The 19,191-nt window shown below is 37.8% G+C and overlaps 3 protein-coding genes across 7 annotated transcripts; all 3 read right to left on the reverse strand.

Moving 5' to 3' along the window:
• Positions 1-1,122: 1,122 nt before the first annotated feature.
• On the reverse strand, positions 1,123-2,374 carry LOC117751252 (amyloid protein A-like). Its single transcript, XM_034562967.1, has 4 exons — positions 2,270-2,374; positions 2,073-2,172; positions 1,791-1,929; positions 1,123-1,311 (listed from the first exon to the last, which is right to left on the reverse strand). Exons 2-4 carry the CDS (start codon positions 2,158-2,160, stop codon positions 1,173-1,175), a joined length of 366 nt encoding a protein of 121 aa, XP_034418858.1. The 5' UTR covers positions 2,161-2,172; positions 2,270-2,374; the 3' UTR covers positions 1,123-1,172.
• A 2,931-nt stretch (positions 2,375-5,305) lies between these two features.
• Positions 5,306-6,643, reverse strand: LOC117751046 (amyloid protein A-like). The gene is made up of 4 exons (XM_034562562.1): positions 6,539-6,643; positions 6,342-6,441; positions 6,060-6,198; positions 5,306-5,562 (listed from the first exon to the last, which is right to left on the reverse strand). The coding sequence occupies exons 2-4, from the start codon at positions 6,427-6,429 to the stop codon at positions 5,424-5,426; spliced, it is 366 nt and encodes a 121-aa protein (XP_034418453.1). The 5' UTR covers positions 6,430-6,441; positions 6,539-6,643; the 3' UTR covers positions 5,306-5,423.
• A 3,002-nt stretch (positions 6,644-9,645) lies between these two features.
• LOC117751055 (amyloid protein A-like) lies at positions 9,646-15,713 on the reverse strand. Of its 5 annotated transcripts, none has more exons than XM_034562583.1 (5): positions 15,693-15,713; positions 11,326-11,460; positions 10,596-10,695; positions 10,314-10,452; positions 9,646-9,834 (listed from the first exon to the last, which is right to left on the reverse strand). In XM_034562583.1, the coding sequence occupies exons 3-5, from the start codon at positions 10,681-10,683 to the stop codon at positions 9,696-9,698; spliced, it is 366 nt and encodes a 121-aa protein (XP_034418474.1). In that variant the 5' UTR covers positions 10,684-10,695; positions 11,326-11,460; positions 15,693-15,713; the 3' UTR covers positions 9,646-9,695. The 5 variants fall into 5 exon arrangements, with proteins under 5 accessions (XP_034418474.1, XP_034418493.1, XP_034418483.1 ...); XM_034562602.1 differs by having other exon boundaries at positions 11,389-11,460; positions 15,693-15,710; XM_034562592.1 differs by lacking the exon at positions 15,693-15,713 and adding an exon at positions 15,048-15,115 and having other exon boundaries at positions 11,389-11,460.
• Positions 15,714-19,191: the final 3,478 nt, after the last annotated feature.

Raw genomic sequence — 19,191 nt, forward strand, 5'->3', positions numbered from 1 at the left:
CAGTTTACATAAAAAAAACAAAAAAACTATAACTTTAGATCTGGCAGTCAAGTAAAGAATGCTAAAACCTGTAGAGGAGGGATATTGATTTAAATATTTTGTACGTTTCTTTGCAGAAAGGTTAATTAAGGTTACCACGAATAAAGAATAGTAGTCAACTTTATTGATGATACACAGCCCATCCATCTGACAACATTAAATATATGTCTGAGCAGAGTTTTGCCATAGAAAGTTAATATAATTTCTGTGTTTTTAGTTGAATTATGTTGTTTATCACGGCTCAGTGTTATTTCAATGTCAATGTTACTGCTGCATTACGTTTGTTCAATCATCTTTTCAGTGAATTTTTTTCTCTGGGAGATATAATTTGTCTTGATCAGTGTTGATGTATGGAATGTGCCTCATTGTTATTATATAGTTGCTTATGCTGTCGGTACACTCTTTTTTTTGCTAATATGTGAATTTTTTATGTCTATACGATATTGTCTGTTTATCGATGAATCTTAGTTTAATTATGGTATTTGAGAATTTGAATTTCAGGCTGCCTTCCAAAATCTGTCTGAGAAAAGTAGATGAAAATGAACCTCTCTGGCTAATAACTCTGGCTCAGTTACAGTTTTACTGTTGATTAGCGTGCTCTCTCCCTGCAAAAAAAACAAATAAAATACAATTTATATAAATTGAATCGGGAAGAAGTGATTTTGGAGTCATTATATTGAACTTAATATAATAATATGCTAATATTGGACTTACTATTAATACATGAACATACTGTATACAGCTCTTATAGCAGCCCAGAGGGATCTCTCTGTGATCTGCCTCTGCAAAGATTGAACCTACTGTATGTTTTAATATGGTTGTTTTCCTGCAGGTTTGGGCTGGTTCAGAAACTGTTTCTGAAGGGCAAATAAAAAGTATTTAATCAGTTATCTGAGAACACATTCTTTTTTGCAGTTATAGTAACTAGTGGTTAAGAAAGATGAGATCAGAGGTGTACAGTAACAACAAACACAGCAGAACAATACACAGGGTTAAGTCCAATGACAAAAGAAAACTTTAATTGTAAATGTGTGTTGTGTAAACACTGTTTACTGTGTCCGCATGTCAAAAACGGCAACAGAAAACGTTTCTTTCATTTGTTTTATTATTGATTGATGTCAATGGCTTTCATACTAATATCCGTCAGGAAGTCCTGGTGGCCTGTAAACGTTGGGATCTCCTCCATTGCGCCCATGCTCATTTGCCCTTTGATCAGCAGCAGAGTCCTCAGCACCGTGACCTGTTCTTTCCTGCACCCACTCTCTGCCATTACTGAAATGAGAAAATAGAGCAAAAATATCAGCACGAGCAGATGACAGAACAAGTACTTTTCAACAAAAAAGATTAGGTGTGGAAGAGTCTGAACCCATAATGATCACCAAATGTAGGGGGGGGGGTATTTGGAGCCTCATTAAGGTAGGCCTGCAGATTGCTTTATAATGTGATATTGTTATAATTGATACAATGTTTGATACAAAGATCTGTTTTCCTTCTGCATAGAAATAACATCATATAATGCATTTGAATTATGTATACTGTAAATGAAAATAAAATAAAGGGCCCCAAAAGGATCCCTGAGATACTTCACAATTTACCAAACAGTAATAAGAATTTACAAAAAATGCTCTTTGATCCTTCTGCAGTTGTTTTTTTACACAAATTATTTCTTTTTAAGAAAAAACCTAATATGCAACAGCCAACGATGTAAAAGCAGACAATGCTTTCCTACTATTGCTGTTCTCGTTCCTCACCTGATAACCTCCGCTGCCCATCTGCCCCCCGCTCCTCTTGCGGCAGCGTCAGCGTTTCCTCTGGCATGAAAGTATTTGTCCGAATTTTTCCAGTTGGCATCCTTCATATCACTGTATGCTCGATACATATCACGAGCTCCTGATAAGGAGTTTAGTCAAATGAATGAAAGAATTCAGAAAAGATCATGTCATTGCCATTATTAAAACACGTAAACCTGGATAAATGGAATACAAGCAAACAAATTGTCCTTGTGGTGATGTGAAAAAGGTAATATTTCTCACCCTGAGCAGCTTGACCAGGAAATGTGTACCACTGGGCATTGGCTTCCACAATTAAGATCAGAACAATCCCCGCCAGAAGCAACTTCATGGTTATGGATGTCTGAAACAAAAACAAACAAAAACATTTGACATGAATCTCACCTTTAAACACTAAATATTCTACATACATTTATATTGTTCAGGTATTTCAAACTTACTTTGCTGTTCCTGCACAGTTAAGAGGAGGTCTTAAAAGATTCAAGAGTACCTTATCAGTGAAGACTCTACTGATCTGACTGACTTATATTCTACTGGGTTGTAGGATTTCACAATGGTGAACATTCCCATCCATTTGAGGGCTGGTTGCAAATTGAGGATATTCCAGAGTTGTGCAAATTACAAACAAAAGCAAAGGCAAGCTTTATGTAAACAAAAAGATAGAAGAGATGTTTTGCTACAAGTCATGAAAAATCCTTTAAAACCATGGACCCCTTTTGGGGGCCAATTTACACATTATAGTTAGACTGTGTAAAACATTACAATAAACATGAGCAAATATATTGATGTTATACATCAAATTAAACAAGAGAACTTGGGCTACAATAATCAGTAAGCCATTTCCACACAACTCAAACACCAACTGAAAGAATTATTGAAATATCATAATCATAATTTTGTCAGGAGTCAGCCCACTCAGCACGTTTTCGGAACTAGCAACCCGTAGCTCGGTGCTATCAGAAAAAGCCAGATAGCAAAGAGAGAGAGGATTTAACACAGATTCTAAACATCTTTAGAAATCCTTCTGCACCAAAGCATAACCGAGTTATGAGCCAAAGAACACAGCAACATTAATTGCTTTTGCACTTTACAGTCACAAATGTTGCTTATCTTTGGCTTTTTAAAAAAAATAATATTTGGTCTTCTAATCAACAAATACTGCTGTATTTGGATGTATTGAACACCATAAGTAATATACAAGTGAAATATATGGTTTGGTACATGATAAAAAATTAAAATTGCACAGATGGTGCCCAAATGCCCATTTTGCCTAATTAATCTGTACTAAAACCTCTCTAACTTTATTCTGCTTCACTTTTTCAAAGTCAATCTTTGCAGAGAGACTGTCCCCATAGTGTGCTATGATCTGAGTGTTTTTGACCGTTGCTCTGCATCTTTCCAAGAGATAATGATCCTGAAAGTGTTTTCTTTTTCTAGGCGAACCTTAAAATGTAACTTCTTCTGTCTTCCATCTTTATTTACTCTTAACCAGTAACAAATATACAAATATTTACACATCTGAAAGAAAGCACACATGGGTTGCCTTTATTATAACACCAACATTATTCAAATAGCCTTTGTGGTTGCTGAGATACACCCATTTTAGTTTGGGTATGTTATTTCGAGCAGAAACCTACAAAATAGTTCGGTTTTCAAAAGGTTAAATGAATATGGTATAATTTGTCTAATATGTTTGCTTGTTTTAGATCCCTTTGTTTATGTTGTCTTCTTCATTTAAAACATTTAGGACTTTTCAAGAAAATTGCTACAAACATATAATTTGTGTTGTTGCAACTACTGCAAATGTTGCTTGTGTTGCTGTTGTGTATGTATGCACATATACTGTATGTATATGTATGCATGTATAGTAATGTGATGTATGCACATACACAACAGTGAATCACTCTCAATACATGATGTTGGATAATCTGTCATGTTTCATTGTCCTTGTGAGATCTTCATTATTTAGTCACAGTGTTTCAACCCTTAATAAAATAAAAAGAGTAGGACAGGATATTTTCAATTCAATTACAATTATTTTGTATAGCCCAAAATCACAAATTACAAATCTGCCTCAGAAGACTTTATAATCTGTAAACATACAACATCTTCTGTCCCGGGAGCTCACATTGGTTGAGGAACCCCAACCCCCCGAAAACCCCTTTAACGGGGAGATCAATGTTGTGAAAAAGAAGTGTTTAAAACTCCTGCTGAAGCGCCTCAGCCTCTGAAGTCATGGACAGCAGGGCAGCACTGCCGCTGAGTGGCCATGTCTGAACATTACAGCTGAATGTAGATCCAATAGCACGATCACAGATGGACAGCGATGACCTCTGACACATCAAATCCACAATGCATCAGAGAGTCAGACTTAATCCTTTTGGAAAGGCAAGATTATTTCACCAGCAAATAATTGGTTATCAGTTTACATAAAAAAAACAAAAAAACTATAACTTTAGATCTGGCAGTCAAGTAAAGAATGCTAAAACCTGTAGAGGAGGGATATTGATTTAAATATTTTGTACGTTTCTTTGCAGAAAGGTTAATTAAGGTTACCACGAATAAAGAATAGTAGTCAACTTTATTGATGATACACAGCCCATCCATCTGACAACATTAAATATATGTCTGAGCAGAGTTTTGCCATAGAAAGTTAATATAATTTCTGTGTTTTTAGTTGAATTATGTTGTTTATCACGGCTCAGTGTTATTTCAATGTCAATGTTACTGCTGCATTACGTTTGTTCAATCATCTTTTCAGTGAATTTTTTTCTCTGGGAGATATAATTTGTCTTGATCAGTGTTGATGTATGGAATGTGCCTCATTGTTATTATATAGTTGCTTATGCTGTCGGTACACTCTTTTTTTTGCTAATATGTGAATTTTTTATGTCTATACGATATTGTCTGTTTATCGATGAATCTTAGTTTAATTATGGTATTTGAGAATTTGAATTTCAGGCTGCCTTCCAAAATCTGTCTGAGAAAAGTAGATGAAAATGAACCTCTCTGGCTAATAACTCTGGCTCAGTTACAGTTTTACTGTTGATTAGCGTGCTCTCTCCCTGCAAAAAAAACAAATAAAATACAATTTATATAAATTGAATCGGGAAGAAGTGATTTTGGAGTCATTATATTGAACTTAATATAATAATATGCTAATATTGGACTTACTATTAATACATGAACATACTGTATACAGCTCTTATAGCAGCCCAGAGGGATCTCTCTGTGATCTGCCTCTGCAAAGATTGAACCTACTGTATGTTTTAATATGGTTGTTTTCCTGCAGGTTTGGGCTGGTTCAGAAACTGTTTCTGAAGGGCAAATAAAAAGTATTTAATCAGTTATCTGAGAACACATTCTTTTTTGCAGTTATAGTAACTAGTGGTTAAGAAAGATGAGATCAGAGGTGTACAGTAACAACAAACACAGCAGAACAATACACAGGGTTAAGTCCAATGACAAAAGAAAACTTTAATTGTAAATGTGTGTTGTGTAAAACACTGTTTACTGTGTCCGCATGTCAAAAACGGCAACAGAAAACGTTTCTTTCATTTGTTTTATTATTGATTGATGTCAATGGCTTTCATACTAATATCCGTCAGGAAGTCCTGGTGGCCTGTAAACGTTGGGATCTCCTCCATTGCGCCCATGCTCATTTGCCCTTTGATCAGCAGCAGAGTCCTCAGCACCGTGACCTGTTCTTTCCTGCACCCACTCTCTGCCATTACTGAAATGAGAAAATAGAGCAAAAATATCAGCACGAGCAGATGACAGAACAAGTACTTTTCAACAAAAAAGATTAGGTGTGGAAGAGTCTGAACCCATAATGATCACCAAATGTAGGGGGGGGGGGGGGGGGGGGGGGGGGGGTATTTGGAGCCTCATTAAGGTAGGCCTGCAGATTGCTTTATAATGTGATATTGTTATAATTGATACAATGTTTGATACAAAGATCTGTTTTCCTTCTGCATAGAAATAACATCATATAATGCATTTGAATTATGTATACTGTAAATGAAAATAAAATAAAGGGCCCCAAAAGGATCCCTGAGATACTTCACAATTTACCAAACAGTAATAAGAATTTACAAAAAATGCTCTTTGATCCTTCTGCAGTTGTTTTTTTACACAAATTATTTCTTTTTAAGAAAAAACCTAATATGCAACAGCCAACGATGTAAAAGCAGACAATGCTTTCCTACTATTGCTGTTCTCGTTCCTCACCTGATAACCTCCGCTGCCCATCTGCCCCCCGCTCCTCTTGCGGCAGCGTCAGCGTTTCCTCTGGCATGAAAGTATTTGTCCGAATTTTTCCAGTTGGCATCCTTCATATCACTGTATGCTCGATACATATCACGAGCTCCTGATAAGGAGTTTAGTCAAATGAATGAAAGAATTCAGAAAAGATCATGTCATTGCCATTATTAAAACACGTAAACCTGGATAAATGGAATACAAGCAAACAAATTATCCTTGTGGTGATGTGAAAAAGGTAATATTTCTCACCCTGAGCAGCTTGACCAGGAAATGTGTACCACTGGGCATTGGCTTCCACAATTAAGATCAGAACAATCCCCGCCAGAAGCAACTTCATGGTTATGGATGTCTGAAACAAAAACAAACAAAAACATTTGACATGAATCTCACCTTTAAACACTAAATATTCTACATACATTTATATTGTTCAGGTATTTCAAACTTACTTTGCTGTTCCTGCACAGTTAAGAGGAGGTCTTAAAAGATTCAAGAGTACCTTATCAGTGAAGACTCTACTGATCTGACTGACTTATATTCTACTGGGTTGTAGGATTTCACAATGGTGAACATTCCCATCCATTTGAGGGCTGGTTGCAAATTGAGGATATTCCAGAGTTGTGCAAATTACAAACAAAAGCAAAGGCAAGCTTTATGTAAACAAAAAGATAGAAGAGATGTTTTGCTACAAGTCATGAAAAATCCTTTAAAACCATGGACCCCTTTTGGGGGCCAATTTACACATTATAGTTAGACTGTGTAAAACATTACAATAAACATGAGCAAATATATTGATGTTATACATCAAATTAAACAAGAGAACTTGGGCTACAATAATCAGTAAGCCATTTCCACACAACTCAAACACCAACTGAAAGAATTATTGAAACATCATAATCATAATTTTGTCAGGAGTCAGCCCACTCAGCACGTTTTCGGAACTAGCAACCCGTAGCTCGGTGCTATCAGAAAAAGCCAGATAGCAAAGAGAGAGAGGATTTAACACAGATTCTAAACATCTTTAGAAATCCTTCTGCACCAAAGCATAACCGAGTTATGAGCCAAAGAACACAGCAACATTAATTGCTTTTGCACTTTACAGTCACAAATGTTGCTTATCTTTGGCTTTTTAAAAAAAATAATATTTGTTCTTCTTCTAATCAACAAATACTGCTGTATTTGGATGTATTGAACACCATAAGTAATATACAAGTGAAATATATGGTTTGGTACATGATAAAAAATTAAAATTGCACAGATGGTGCCCAAATGCCCATTTTGCCTAATTAATCTGTACTAAAACCTCTCTAACTTTATTCTGCTTCACTTTTTCAAAGTCAATCTTTGCAGAGAGACTGTCCCCATAGTGTGCTATGATCTGAGTGTTTTTGACCGTTGCTCTGCATCTTTCCAAGAGATAATGATCCTGAAAGTGTTTTCTTTTTCTAGGCGAACCTTAAAATGTAACTTCTTCTGTCTTCCATCTTTATTTACTCTTAACCAGTAACAAATATACAAATATTTACACATCTGAAAGAAAGCACACATGGGTTGCCTTTATTATAACACCAACATTATTCAAATAGCCTTTGTGGTTGCTGAGATACACCCATTTTAGTTTGGGTATGTTATTTCGAGCAGAAACCTACAAAATAGTTCGGTTTTCAAAAGGTTAAATGAATATGGTATAATTTGTCTAATATGTTTGCTTGTTTTAGATCCCTTTGTTTATGTTGTCTTCTTCATTTAAAACATTTAGGACTTTTCAAGAAAATTGCTACAAACATATAATTTGTGTTGTTGCAACTACTGCAAATGGTGCTTGTGTTGCTGTTGTGTATGTATGCACATATACTGTATGTATATGTATGCATATATAGTAATGTGATGTATGCACATACACAACAGTGAATCACTCTCAATACATGATGTTGGATAATCTGTCATGTTTCATTGTCCTTGTGAGATCTTCATTATTTAGTCACAGTGTTTCAACCCTTAATAAAATAAAAAGAGTAGGACAGGATATTTTCAATTCAATTACAATTATTTTGTATAGCCCAAAATCACAAATTACAAATCTGCCTCAGAAGACTTTATAATCTGTAAACATACAACATCCTCTGTCCCGGGAGCTCACATTGGTTGAGGAACCCCAACCCCCCGAAAACCCCTTTAACGGGGAGATCAATGTTGTGAAAAAGAAGTGTTTAAAACTCCTGCTGAAGCGCCTCAGCCTCTGAAGTCATGGACAGCAGGGCAGCACTGCCGCTGAGTGGCCATGTCTGAACATTACAGCTGAATGTAGATCCAATAGCACGATCACAGATGGACAGCGATGACCTCTGACACATCAAATCCACAATGCATCAGAGAGTCAGACTTAATCCTTTTGGAAAGGCAAGATTATTTCACCAGCAAATAATTGGTTATCAGTTTACATAAAAAAAACAAAAAAACTATAACTTTAGATCTGGCAGTCAAGTAAAGAATGCTAAAACCTGTAGAGGAGGGATATTGATTTAAATATTTTGTACGTTTCTTTGCAGAAAGGTTAATTAAGGTTACCACGAATAAAGAATAGTAGTCAACTTTATTGATGATACACAGCCCATCCATCTGACAACATTAAATATATGTCTGAGCAGAGTTTTGCCATAGAAAGTTAATATAATTTCCGTGTTTTTAGTTGAATTATGTTGTTTATCACGGCTCAGTGTTATTTCAATGTCAATGTTACTGCTGCATTACGTTTGTTCAATCATCTTTTCACTGAATTTTTTTCTCTGGGAGATATAATTTGTCTTGATCAGTGTTGATGTATGGAATGTGCCTCATTGTTATTATATAGTTGCTTATGCTGTCGGTACACTCTTTTTTTTGCTAATATGTGAATTTTTTATGTCTATACGATATTGTCTGTTTATCGATGAATCTTAGTTTAATTATGGTATTTGAGAATTTGAATTTCAGGCTGCCTTCCAAAATCTGTCTGGGAAAAGTAGATGAAAATGAACCTCTCTGGCTAATAACTCTGGCTCAGTTACAGTTTTACTGTTGATTAGCGTGCTCTCTCCCTGCAAAAAAAACAAATAAAATACAATTTATATAAATTGAATCGAGAAGAAGTGATTTTGGAGTCATTATATTGAACTTAATATAATAATATGCTAATATTGGACTTACTATTAATACATGAACATACTGTATACAGCTCTTATAGCAGCCCAGAGGGATCTCTCTGTGATCTGCCTCTGCAAAGATTGAACCTACTGTATGTTTTAATATGGTTGTTTTCCTGCAGGTTTGGGCTGGTTCAGAAACTGTTTCTGAAGGGCAAATAAAAAGTATTTAATCAGTTATCTGAGAACACATTCTTTTTTGCAGTTATAGTAACTAGTGGTTAAGAAAGATGAGATCAGAGGTGTACAGTAACAACAAACACAGCAGAACAATACACAGGGTTAAGTCCAATGACAAAAGAAAACTTTAATTGTAAATGTGTGTTGTGTAAAACACTGTTTACTGTGTCCGCATGTCAAAAACGGCAACAGAAAACGTTTCTTTCATTTGTTTTATTATTGATTGATGTCAATGGCTTTCATACTAATATCCGTCAGGAAGTCCTGGTGGCCTGTAAACGTTGGGATCTCCTCCATTGCGCCCATGCTCATTTGCCCTTTGATCAGCAGCAGAGTCCTCAGCACCGTGACCTGTTCTTTCCTGCACCCACTCTCTGCCATTACTGAAATGAGAAAATAGAGCAAAAATATCAGCACGAGCAGATGACAGAACAAGTACTTTTCAACAAAAAAGATTAGGTGTGGAAGAGTCTGAACCCATAATGATCACCAAATGTAGGGGGGGGGGTATTTGGAGCCTCATTAAGGTAGGCCTGCAGATTGCTTTATAATGTGATATTGTTATAATTGATACAATGTTTGATACAAAGATCTGTTTTCCTTCTGCATAGAAATAACATCATATAATGCATTTGAATTATGTATACTGTAAATGAAAATAAAATAAAGGGCCCCAAAAGGATCCCTGAGATACTTCACAATTTACCAAACAGTAATAAGAATTTACAAAAAATGCTCTTTGATCCTTCTGCAGTTGTTTTTTTACACAAATTATTTCTTTTTAAGAAAAAACCTAATATGCAACAGCCAACGATGTAAAAGCAGACAATGCTTTCCTACTATTGCTGTTCTCGTTCCTCACCTGATAACCTCCGCTGCCCATCTGCCCCCCGCTCCTCTTGCGGCAGCGTCAGCGTTTCCTCTGGCATGAAAGTATTTGTCCGAATTTTTCCAGTTGGCATCCTTCATATCACGGTATGCTCGATACATATCATGAGCTCCTGATGAGGAGTTTAGTCAAATGAATGAAAGAATTCAGAAAAGATCATGTCATTGCCATTATTAAAACACGTAAACCTGGATAAATGGAATACAAGCAAACAAATTGTCCTTGTGGTGATGTGAAAAAGGTAATATTTCTCACCCTGAGCAGCTTGACCAGGAAATTTGAACCACTGGGCATTGGCTTCCACAATTAAGATCAGAACAATCCCCGCCAGAAGCAACTTCATGGTTATGGATGTCTGAAACAAAAACAAACAAAAACATTTGACATGAATCTCACCTTTAAACACTAAATATTCTACATACATTTATATTGTTCAGGTATTTCAAACTTACTTTGCTGTTCCTGCACAGTTAAGAGGAGGTCTTAAAAGATTCAAGAGTACCTTATCAGTGAAGACTCTACTGATCTGACTGACGTTTATTCTACTGGGTTGTAGGATTTCACAATGGTGAAAATTGCGCAGAGTTGTGCAAATTTCAAACAAAAGCGAAGGCAAGCTTTATGTAAACAAAAAGATAGAAGAGATTTCTTGCTACATGAAAAATCCTTAAATTAATATGGTAAAATGTGTCTAATATGTTTGATTGTTTTAGATCCCTTTTGTTTATGTTGTCTTCTTTACTTTTAGGACTTTTCAAGAAAATTGCTGCAAAAATATAATTTGTGTTTTTGCAACTACTGCTATTTTTGTACGCTCAATCCATGACATTGGATAATCATGTTTCTGTCAATGGCCTTGTGAGTGTCACAGTGTTTCAAACATTAATCTGTACACATACAACATCCTGTGTCCTGGGACCTAACATCGGTACAGGACCCCCCCCTTAAGAGAGAGAACAATGTTGTGAAGTGTTTTTAAACTTACAGACAAAAATATCACGATAAAATGGAATTTCCTTTTGCCGTGTACTGATGATCTGTGCCGTACCTCCAAAGCAGTAGATGGCAGTAGGAAGCTGGTGCTAAATACAACAGGTCCTTGGAAGAAGAGCTGACGCAGCTGCAGTTGTGAATAAAAGGAGGAGAAAAACAGAATAGAGAAACAAAATAAATCAGCAGTAACACCTTAGATGTTTGCCTCAGAGGATGAAATAGTAATATAGTAATGAGAGTATGAAAATACATGATGTTTTTTAACTATATTGAATATTTACGTTTTAATCCTGAAATAATCAGACACAAGACATTCAACACCTTTAACCATGAGCATGTTGCTAAACAGTTTAAACATTGAAATAATTAATTTGTTTGTGAATTCATTTTCAGGAGCTTTTAGGAAGACTTAATGCAAATATATTATTTAGGATTAATGTGCTTGCCACATATCATGTGCTCCTGATCAAAAATGGATTTTTGTTTAGGTTACAAAAAATTATTTAAACATTGATAAAAACTGTATACTGAATGGGTATGCTATTGATATCTAGAATCAGGAATATACATGGGAACCTCTTGGGTACAGGGCCCTATTTTTCAATTAGCCAGCTAAAATTAACAAGATGATTGACATCAGGCTATCCCGGTTTCTCAAAGGCTGATCTGCCCTCAAACCATCTCGTTAATTTGAGCCAGACGTCAGTTCACAGGATAGTTGCGCGTGCCCGTCCGACTTCAACAGTGGGAAGCGTCGATCACCGAAACCATGATTTTCTAACAGCACAAAGGCAAATAAACTCAAAGGAAGAGCCTCTTTTTTCTCCGCTGACGAAAAGGAGATGATCATGAACGTATATGAGGAATTCCAGACCATAATCATGGCAAAATCTAATCAATTCATTCATTTCACTCGCACTGGAGAGGGTGCGTGGCTTATCTCAATGGAAACATTAATAACTTTTGTAGACTCACACAGCTTGGTGACTTTGACTGACTATGTCTAGATAAATGGATGGAATCTACTCGCAACGCTTTTGGTGGTCTATAAATGTGCCTGCTGGCAGTCGGCTTAATGGCATTCATCATCCAATAAGATCTAAAATAACTATCTCAACTCTTTCAGAACAAGTAGATAATATATATGTGTATATACAGTACATGTATGTGGGGATGACCATGTATAACTTTTATTGCATTTACACGGAAAATGAACTTTGCTTATTCTACATGTTTTGCTACGGAAAATTACTTCTACATTTTAAACAGTGAACATACATCAGACATATACTTTATATGAAAACGTAAAACTTTAGTTATATGAAAATTGTGTGTTGGTCAAAGTAGTGCATCTTTGATATATTGTACATATGTTCTTCTGTCTTTTTCCTAACTTGCAATCCTTCAATTGATTAGCAATGACTCAGCTTGTGTTTTTAATGTGATAATGGAAAAGCTGTAGCCCTTAGAAATCTCTGCATTGTTTTAAAACATGTAATGAATAATTATAGTTCAGGGGAGCAATGAATACTTTTATCTAGACAACAAAAACATAATTATGATCCTCAAAATCCAATCTAGTTGAACCTGAGGACTTTGTGTAAGAGGGAACAAGACATACAACACTCACGCATGTTATCGGTATATTCACAAGAGAAAAGTGGACTGGCCTTGCACGGCCCAGTCCTGTGAGAAGAGAGGAGGAGATATTAAACCCCTCCTTGATAGTTCAGCGTCAATCAGAAGTTAGGATAATGCATACGAACGTGTGACGAAATCTGTGTATGTAAGGACCGGACTTCCAGTTCTATAGGAGAAGAGTCTTGTTCTCTCAACCTGTGCGTTAGCAGAAGGACTCCCCTGTGATTGCAATCGCAGCGCTTGTACTTTGCTTGTGATCAGAGAATAAATCTACCAGAACAAGAGAAGTTGTTGGCTGAATTCTTCCGAATGCTCTACCAGGCTTCGAATGTTGACACACACTTTCAGTGTCATCTTGGTGAATAATATCAATGTTGATAACATTATATGAACCGTTGAACTTGTTTACAGCTTGATACTTATAAGCAAATGCGTTGTGCTAGTTCTGGAAGAGTCTTTCAACATTACATGTTTTGTTGTTTGATAATTCCTATCACATATAAAGCATACAGGTAAGCCAGCATCGTTGGCAGTAAAAGCAAATGAATACGTCCACGCAGAATTAAACTCTTTGTTTTTCTCCGTGACTTTTCTTTTTTTTATTTATCCATTGACAGTTTAACGAAGGCGGGGCTCTGCATATAATGATGAGCCACCTGCAGGCAAAGACACTTGACAGCGACATAATAGGATGTGCTGCAGATTTTAGTTAACCAAATATTTAAAAATATATATTTTCAGTTACACAGTAATAGCTCAAACTCAAAGATAAGAGATGTTCCCTTTGAATGATTGTCCACTGGGCAAAACATAAATAAATATATATATAACTTCTTTTTTTGTCAAAGCCTCAGGGAGCCACAACAGAGGGGCTAAAGAGCTGCATGCGGCTCCAGAGCCGCGGGTTGCAGACCCCTGGTTTAGTGTATGAATCCAAGTTGAAGTCCGTGGGGTACATCGATAACTCTTTTTAACAGGTTGCTCGGGCACGGTCAGTTTAGTATAATACCGCGGAAGGCAAGGAAGGACACAGGGAAAGTTTTATTGTTTTCAATGCACCAATGTGCTTGGTGATTTTAACGATACCTGAAAACCGGGCGTATCAGGACACAAAAGAGTGCTGAGAATTCCTCGGAAGAAGGTTTTCAACCAGACTACATCTCTGTGGGGCATTAAAGGGGAATAAAAGGGAAAATCATAGTCTAAGGTACTACGGGGTAAGGAGAACAAGTTATTCAAAAGCTATTAAGTAGCGCTATATATATATAAATATAGATTAACGAGTATTCTGTGAGTTATTCTGTTGAGAATACTGGGGTGTGCTAGCCGGTAAACGTGATAAAGAATAAATGATTAATAATTAAAAAATCCACGTGATGAAGAAGTGATTACATTAAATACTGAGCGAAATCATTTCATGAGTGTTGAACCAGGGGAAACTTTGTGTGGGATCTGACCGAGGGTCAGTCAAGGTTGTGTGCTGTTATCAGCTGGTGTGAGCAGGACAGAAGGAAACTTTTTCTCTGGTGTATAAGTTTAAAATGATTTGTGGAGTTTCCTCATGGTCTGTGTGAGTAGGCCATAGAAGGGTTAAATGGTTCAAAGCTGTACTGTGTCGGAGAAAAGCGACAGCTAGTCAATAAGAAATAGCGCCTCTAGAGGTAGGAACACTCATACCCTAGTGGGCAGTTAGGGTACTGCAGGGACCTAACCCTTTGACACCATCGTGTGGCCAAAGTTAGGTATTATAACAACGAGATTAGTATACGCCTGTTCCTCCCAACAGGCTGACACACACTTTAGCAACCAAACTGACGCTGACATACACCATCAAAACCGCACAGATAGGGAATAATAATAATAATAACTATAGTAATGAATAGGTGGTGAAAATAAGAATGAGAATAAAATACTGATAAGGAAGAATAAAAGATTTTTAAGCTAAAATCAGCTGTACTGTGTCGGATAAACGCGACAGCAGCTGTGTCAACAATCCCTGGGTTTGACAGTCTGGTGGATTTAGTCCAATTTATTTTAGGAAAGTTGACGGTTGCATACACACACCCTTCTTACCTGATACAAATTGAAAAACGGATGCAGGGGAACGGAGAGCAGTAAGTCACGAGGAATAGCCTACAGCCAATCCTCCTCAACAGGAAGAGCGATTCCGGAAATACAAAAATAAGAACAAGAGGCAACAAGAGCGTCTCAGAATACAGGATAAATAATAGAAGGTAGACACATAGCGGTCCGGGTGGGGGGGGGGGGGGGGTACTGCACTCAAAATAAGAAATAGCGCCTCTAGAGGTAGGAACACTCATACCCTAGTGGGCAGATAGGGTACTGCAGGGACCTAACCCTTTGACACCATCGTGTGGCCAAAGTTAAGTATATAACAACGATATTAGTATACGCCTGTTCCTCCCAACAGGCTGACACACACTTTAGCTACCAAACTGACGCTGACATACACCATCGAAACCGCACAGATAGGGAATAATAATAATACTAACTATAGTAATGAATAGGTGGTGAAAATAAGAATAAGAATAAAATACTGATAAGGAAGAATAAAAGATTTTTAAGCTAAAATCAGCTGTACTGTGTCGGATAAACGCGACAGCAGCTGTGTCAACAATCCCTGGGTTTGACAGTCTGGTGGATTTAGTCCAATTTATTTTAGGAAAGTTGACGGTTGCATACACACACCCTTCTTACCTGATAAATATGAAAAAAGGATGCAGGGGAACGGAGAGCAGTAAGTCACGAGGAATAGCCTACAGCCAATCCTCTTCAACAGGAAGAGCGATTCCGGAAATACAAAAATAAGAACAAGAGGAAACAAGAGCGTCTCAGAATACAGGATAAATAATAGAAGGTAGACACATAGCGGTCCGGGGGAGTACTGCACTCAAAATAAGAAATAGCGCCTCCAGAGGTAGGAACACTCATACCCTAGTGGGCAGATAGGGTACTGCAGGGACCTAACCCTTTGACACCATCGTGTGGCCAAAGTTAGGTATTATAACAACGAGATTAGTATACGCCTGTTCCTCCCAACAGGCTGACACACACTTTAGCAACCAAACTGACGCTGACATACACCATCAAAACCGCACAGATAGGGAATAATAATAATACTAACTATAGTAATGAATAGGTGGTGAAAATAAGAATAAGAATAAAATACTGATAAGGAAGAATAAAAGATTTTTAAGCTAAAATCAGCTGTACAGTGTCGGATAAACGCGACAGCTGTGTCAACAATCCCTGGGTTTGACAGTCTGGTGGATTTAGTCCAATTTATTTTAGGAAAGTTGACGGTTGCATACACACACCCTTCTTACCTGATACAAATTGAAAAACGGATGCAGGGGAACGGAGAGCAGTAAGTCACGAGGAATAGCCTACAGCCAATCCTCCTCAACAGGAAGAGCGAGTCCGGAAATAAAAAAATAAGAACAAGAGGAAACAAGAGCGTCTCAGAATACAGGATAAATAATAGAAGGTAGAGACATAGCGGTCCGGGGGAGTACTGCACTCAAAATAAGAAATAGCGCCTCCAGAGGTAGGAACACTCATACCCTAGTGGGCAGATAGGGTACTGCAGGGACCTAACCCTTTGACACCATCGTGTGGCCAAAGTTAGGTATTATAACAACGATATTAGTATACGCCTGTTCCTCCCAACAGGCTGACACACACTTTAGCAACCAAACTGACATACACCATCAAAAGCGCTCAGATAGGGAATAATAATAATACTAACTATAGTAATGAATAGGTGGTGAAAATAAGAATGAGAATAAAATACTGATAAGGAAGAATAAAAGATTTTTAAGCTAAAATCAGCTGTACTGTGTCGGATAAACGCGACAGCAGCTGTGTCAACAATCCCTGGGTTTGACAGTCTGGTGGATTTAGTCCAATTTATTTTAGGAAAGTTGACGGTTGCATACACACACCCTTCTTACCTGATAAATATGAAAAAAGGATGCAGGGGAACGGAGAGCAGTAAGTCACGAGGAATAGCCTACAGCCAATCCTCCTCAACAGGAAGAGCGATTCCGGAAATACAAAAATAAGAACAAGAGGAAACAAGAGCGTCTCAGAATACAGGATAAATAATAGAAGGTAGACACATAGCGGTCCGGGTGGGGGGTGGGGGGGGGGGGGGGGGGGGGGTACTGCACTCAAAATAAGAAATAGCGCCTCTAGAGGTAGGAACACTCATACCCTAGTGGGCAGATAGGGTACTGCAGGGACCTATCCCTTTGACACCATCGTGTGGCCAAAGTTAGGTATTATAACAACGAGATTAGTATACGCCTGTTCCTCCCAACAGGCTGACACACACTTTAGCTACCAAACTGACGCTGACATACACCATCGAAACCGCACAGATAGGGAATAATAATAATACTAACTATAGTAATGAATAGGTGGTGAAAATAAGAATAAGAATAAAATACTGATAAGGAAGAATAAAAGATTTTTAAGCTAAAATCAGCTGTACTGTGTCGGATAAACGCGACAGCAGCTGTGTCAACAATCCCTGGGTTTGACAGTCTGGTGGATTTAGTCCAATTTATTTTAGGAAAGTTGACGGTTGCATACACACACCCTTCTTACCTGATACAAATTGAAAAACGGATGCAGGGGAACGGAGAGCAGTAAGTCACGAGGAATAGCCTACAGCCAATCCTCCTCAACAGGAAGAGCGAGTCCGGAAATAAAAAAATAAGAACAAGAGGAAACAATAGCGTCTCAGAATACAGGATAAATAATAGAAGGTAGACACATAGCGGTCCGGGGGAGTACTGCACTCAAAATAAGAAATAGCGCCTCCAGAGGTAGGAACACTCATACCCTAGTGGGCAGATAGGGTACTGCAGGGACCTAACCCTTTGACACCATCGTGTGGCCAAAGTTAGGTATTATAACAACGAGATTAGTATACGCCTGGTTCCTCCCAACAGGCTGACACACACTTTAGCAACCAAACTGACGCTGACATACACCATCAAAACCGCACAGATAGGGAATAATAATAATACTAACTATAGTAATGAATAGGTGGTGAAAATAAGAATAAGAATAAAATACTGATAAGGAAGAATAAAAGATTTTTAAGCTAAAATCAGCTGTACTGTGTCGGATAAACGCGACAGCAGCTGTGTCAACAATCCCTGGGTTTGACAGTCTGGTGGATTTAGTCCAATTTATTTTAGGAAAGTTGACGGTTGCATACACACACCCTTCTTACCTGATAAATATGAAAAAAGGATGCAGGGGAACGGAGAGCAGTAAGTCACGAGGAATAGCCTACAGCCAATCCTCTTCAACAGGAAGAGCGATTCCGGAAATACAAAAATAAGAACAAGAGGAAACAAGAGCGTCTCAGAATACAGGATAAATAATAGAAGGTAGACACATAGCGGTCCGGGTGGGGGGGGGGGGGTACTGCACTCAAAATAAGAAATAGCGCCTCTAGAGGTAGGAACACTCATACCCTAGTGGGCAGATAGGGTACTGCAGGGACCTAACCCTTTGACACCATCGTGTGGCCAAAGTTAGGTATTATAACAACGAGATTAGTATACGCCTGTTCCTCCCAACAGGCTGACACACACTTTAGCAACCAAACTGACGCTGACATACACCATCAAAACCGCACAGATAGGGAATAATAATAATACTAACTATAGTAATGAATAGGTGGTGAAAATAAGAATAAGAATAAAATACTGATAAGGAAGAATAAAAGATTTTTAAGCTAAAATCAGCTGTACTGTGTCGGATAAACGCGACAGCAGCTGTGTCAACAATCCCTGGGTTTGACAGTCTGGTGGATTTAGTCCAATTTATTTTAGGAAAGTTGACGGTTGCATACACACACCCTTCTTACCTGATACAAATTGAAAAACGGATGCAGGGGAACGGAGAGCAGTAAGTCACGAGGAATAGCCTACAGCCAATCCTCCTCAACAGGAAGAGCGAGTCCGGAAATAAAAAAATAAGAACAAGAGGAAACAAGAGCGTCTCAGAATACAGGATAAATAATAGAAGGTAGAGACATAGCGGTCCGGGGGAGTACTGCACTCAAAATAAGAAATAGCGCCTCCAGAGGTAGGAACACTCATACCCTAGTGGGCAGATAGGGTACTGCAGGGACCTAACCCTTTGACACCATCGTGTGGCCAAAGTTAGGTATTAT

The sequence above is a fragment of the Cyclopterus lumpus genome, chromosome 3 (assembly GCF_009769545.1).
Source record: "Cyclopterus lumpus isolate fCycLum1 chromosome 3, fCycLum1.pri, whole genome shotgun sequence".
Taxonomy (NCBI): domain Eukaryota; kingdom Metazoa; phylum Chordata; class Actinopteri; order Perciformes; family Cyclopteridae; genus Cyclopterus; species Cyclopterus lumpus.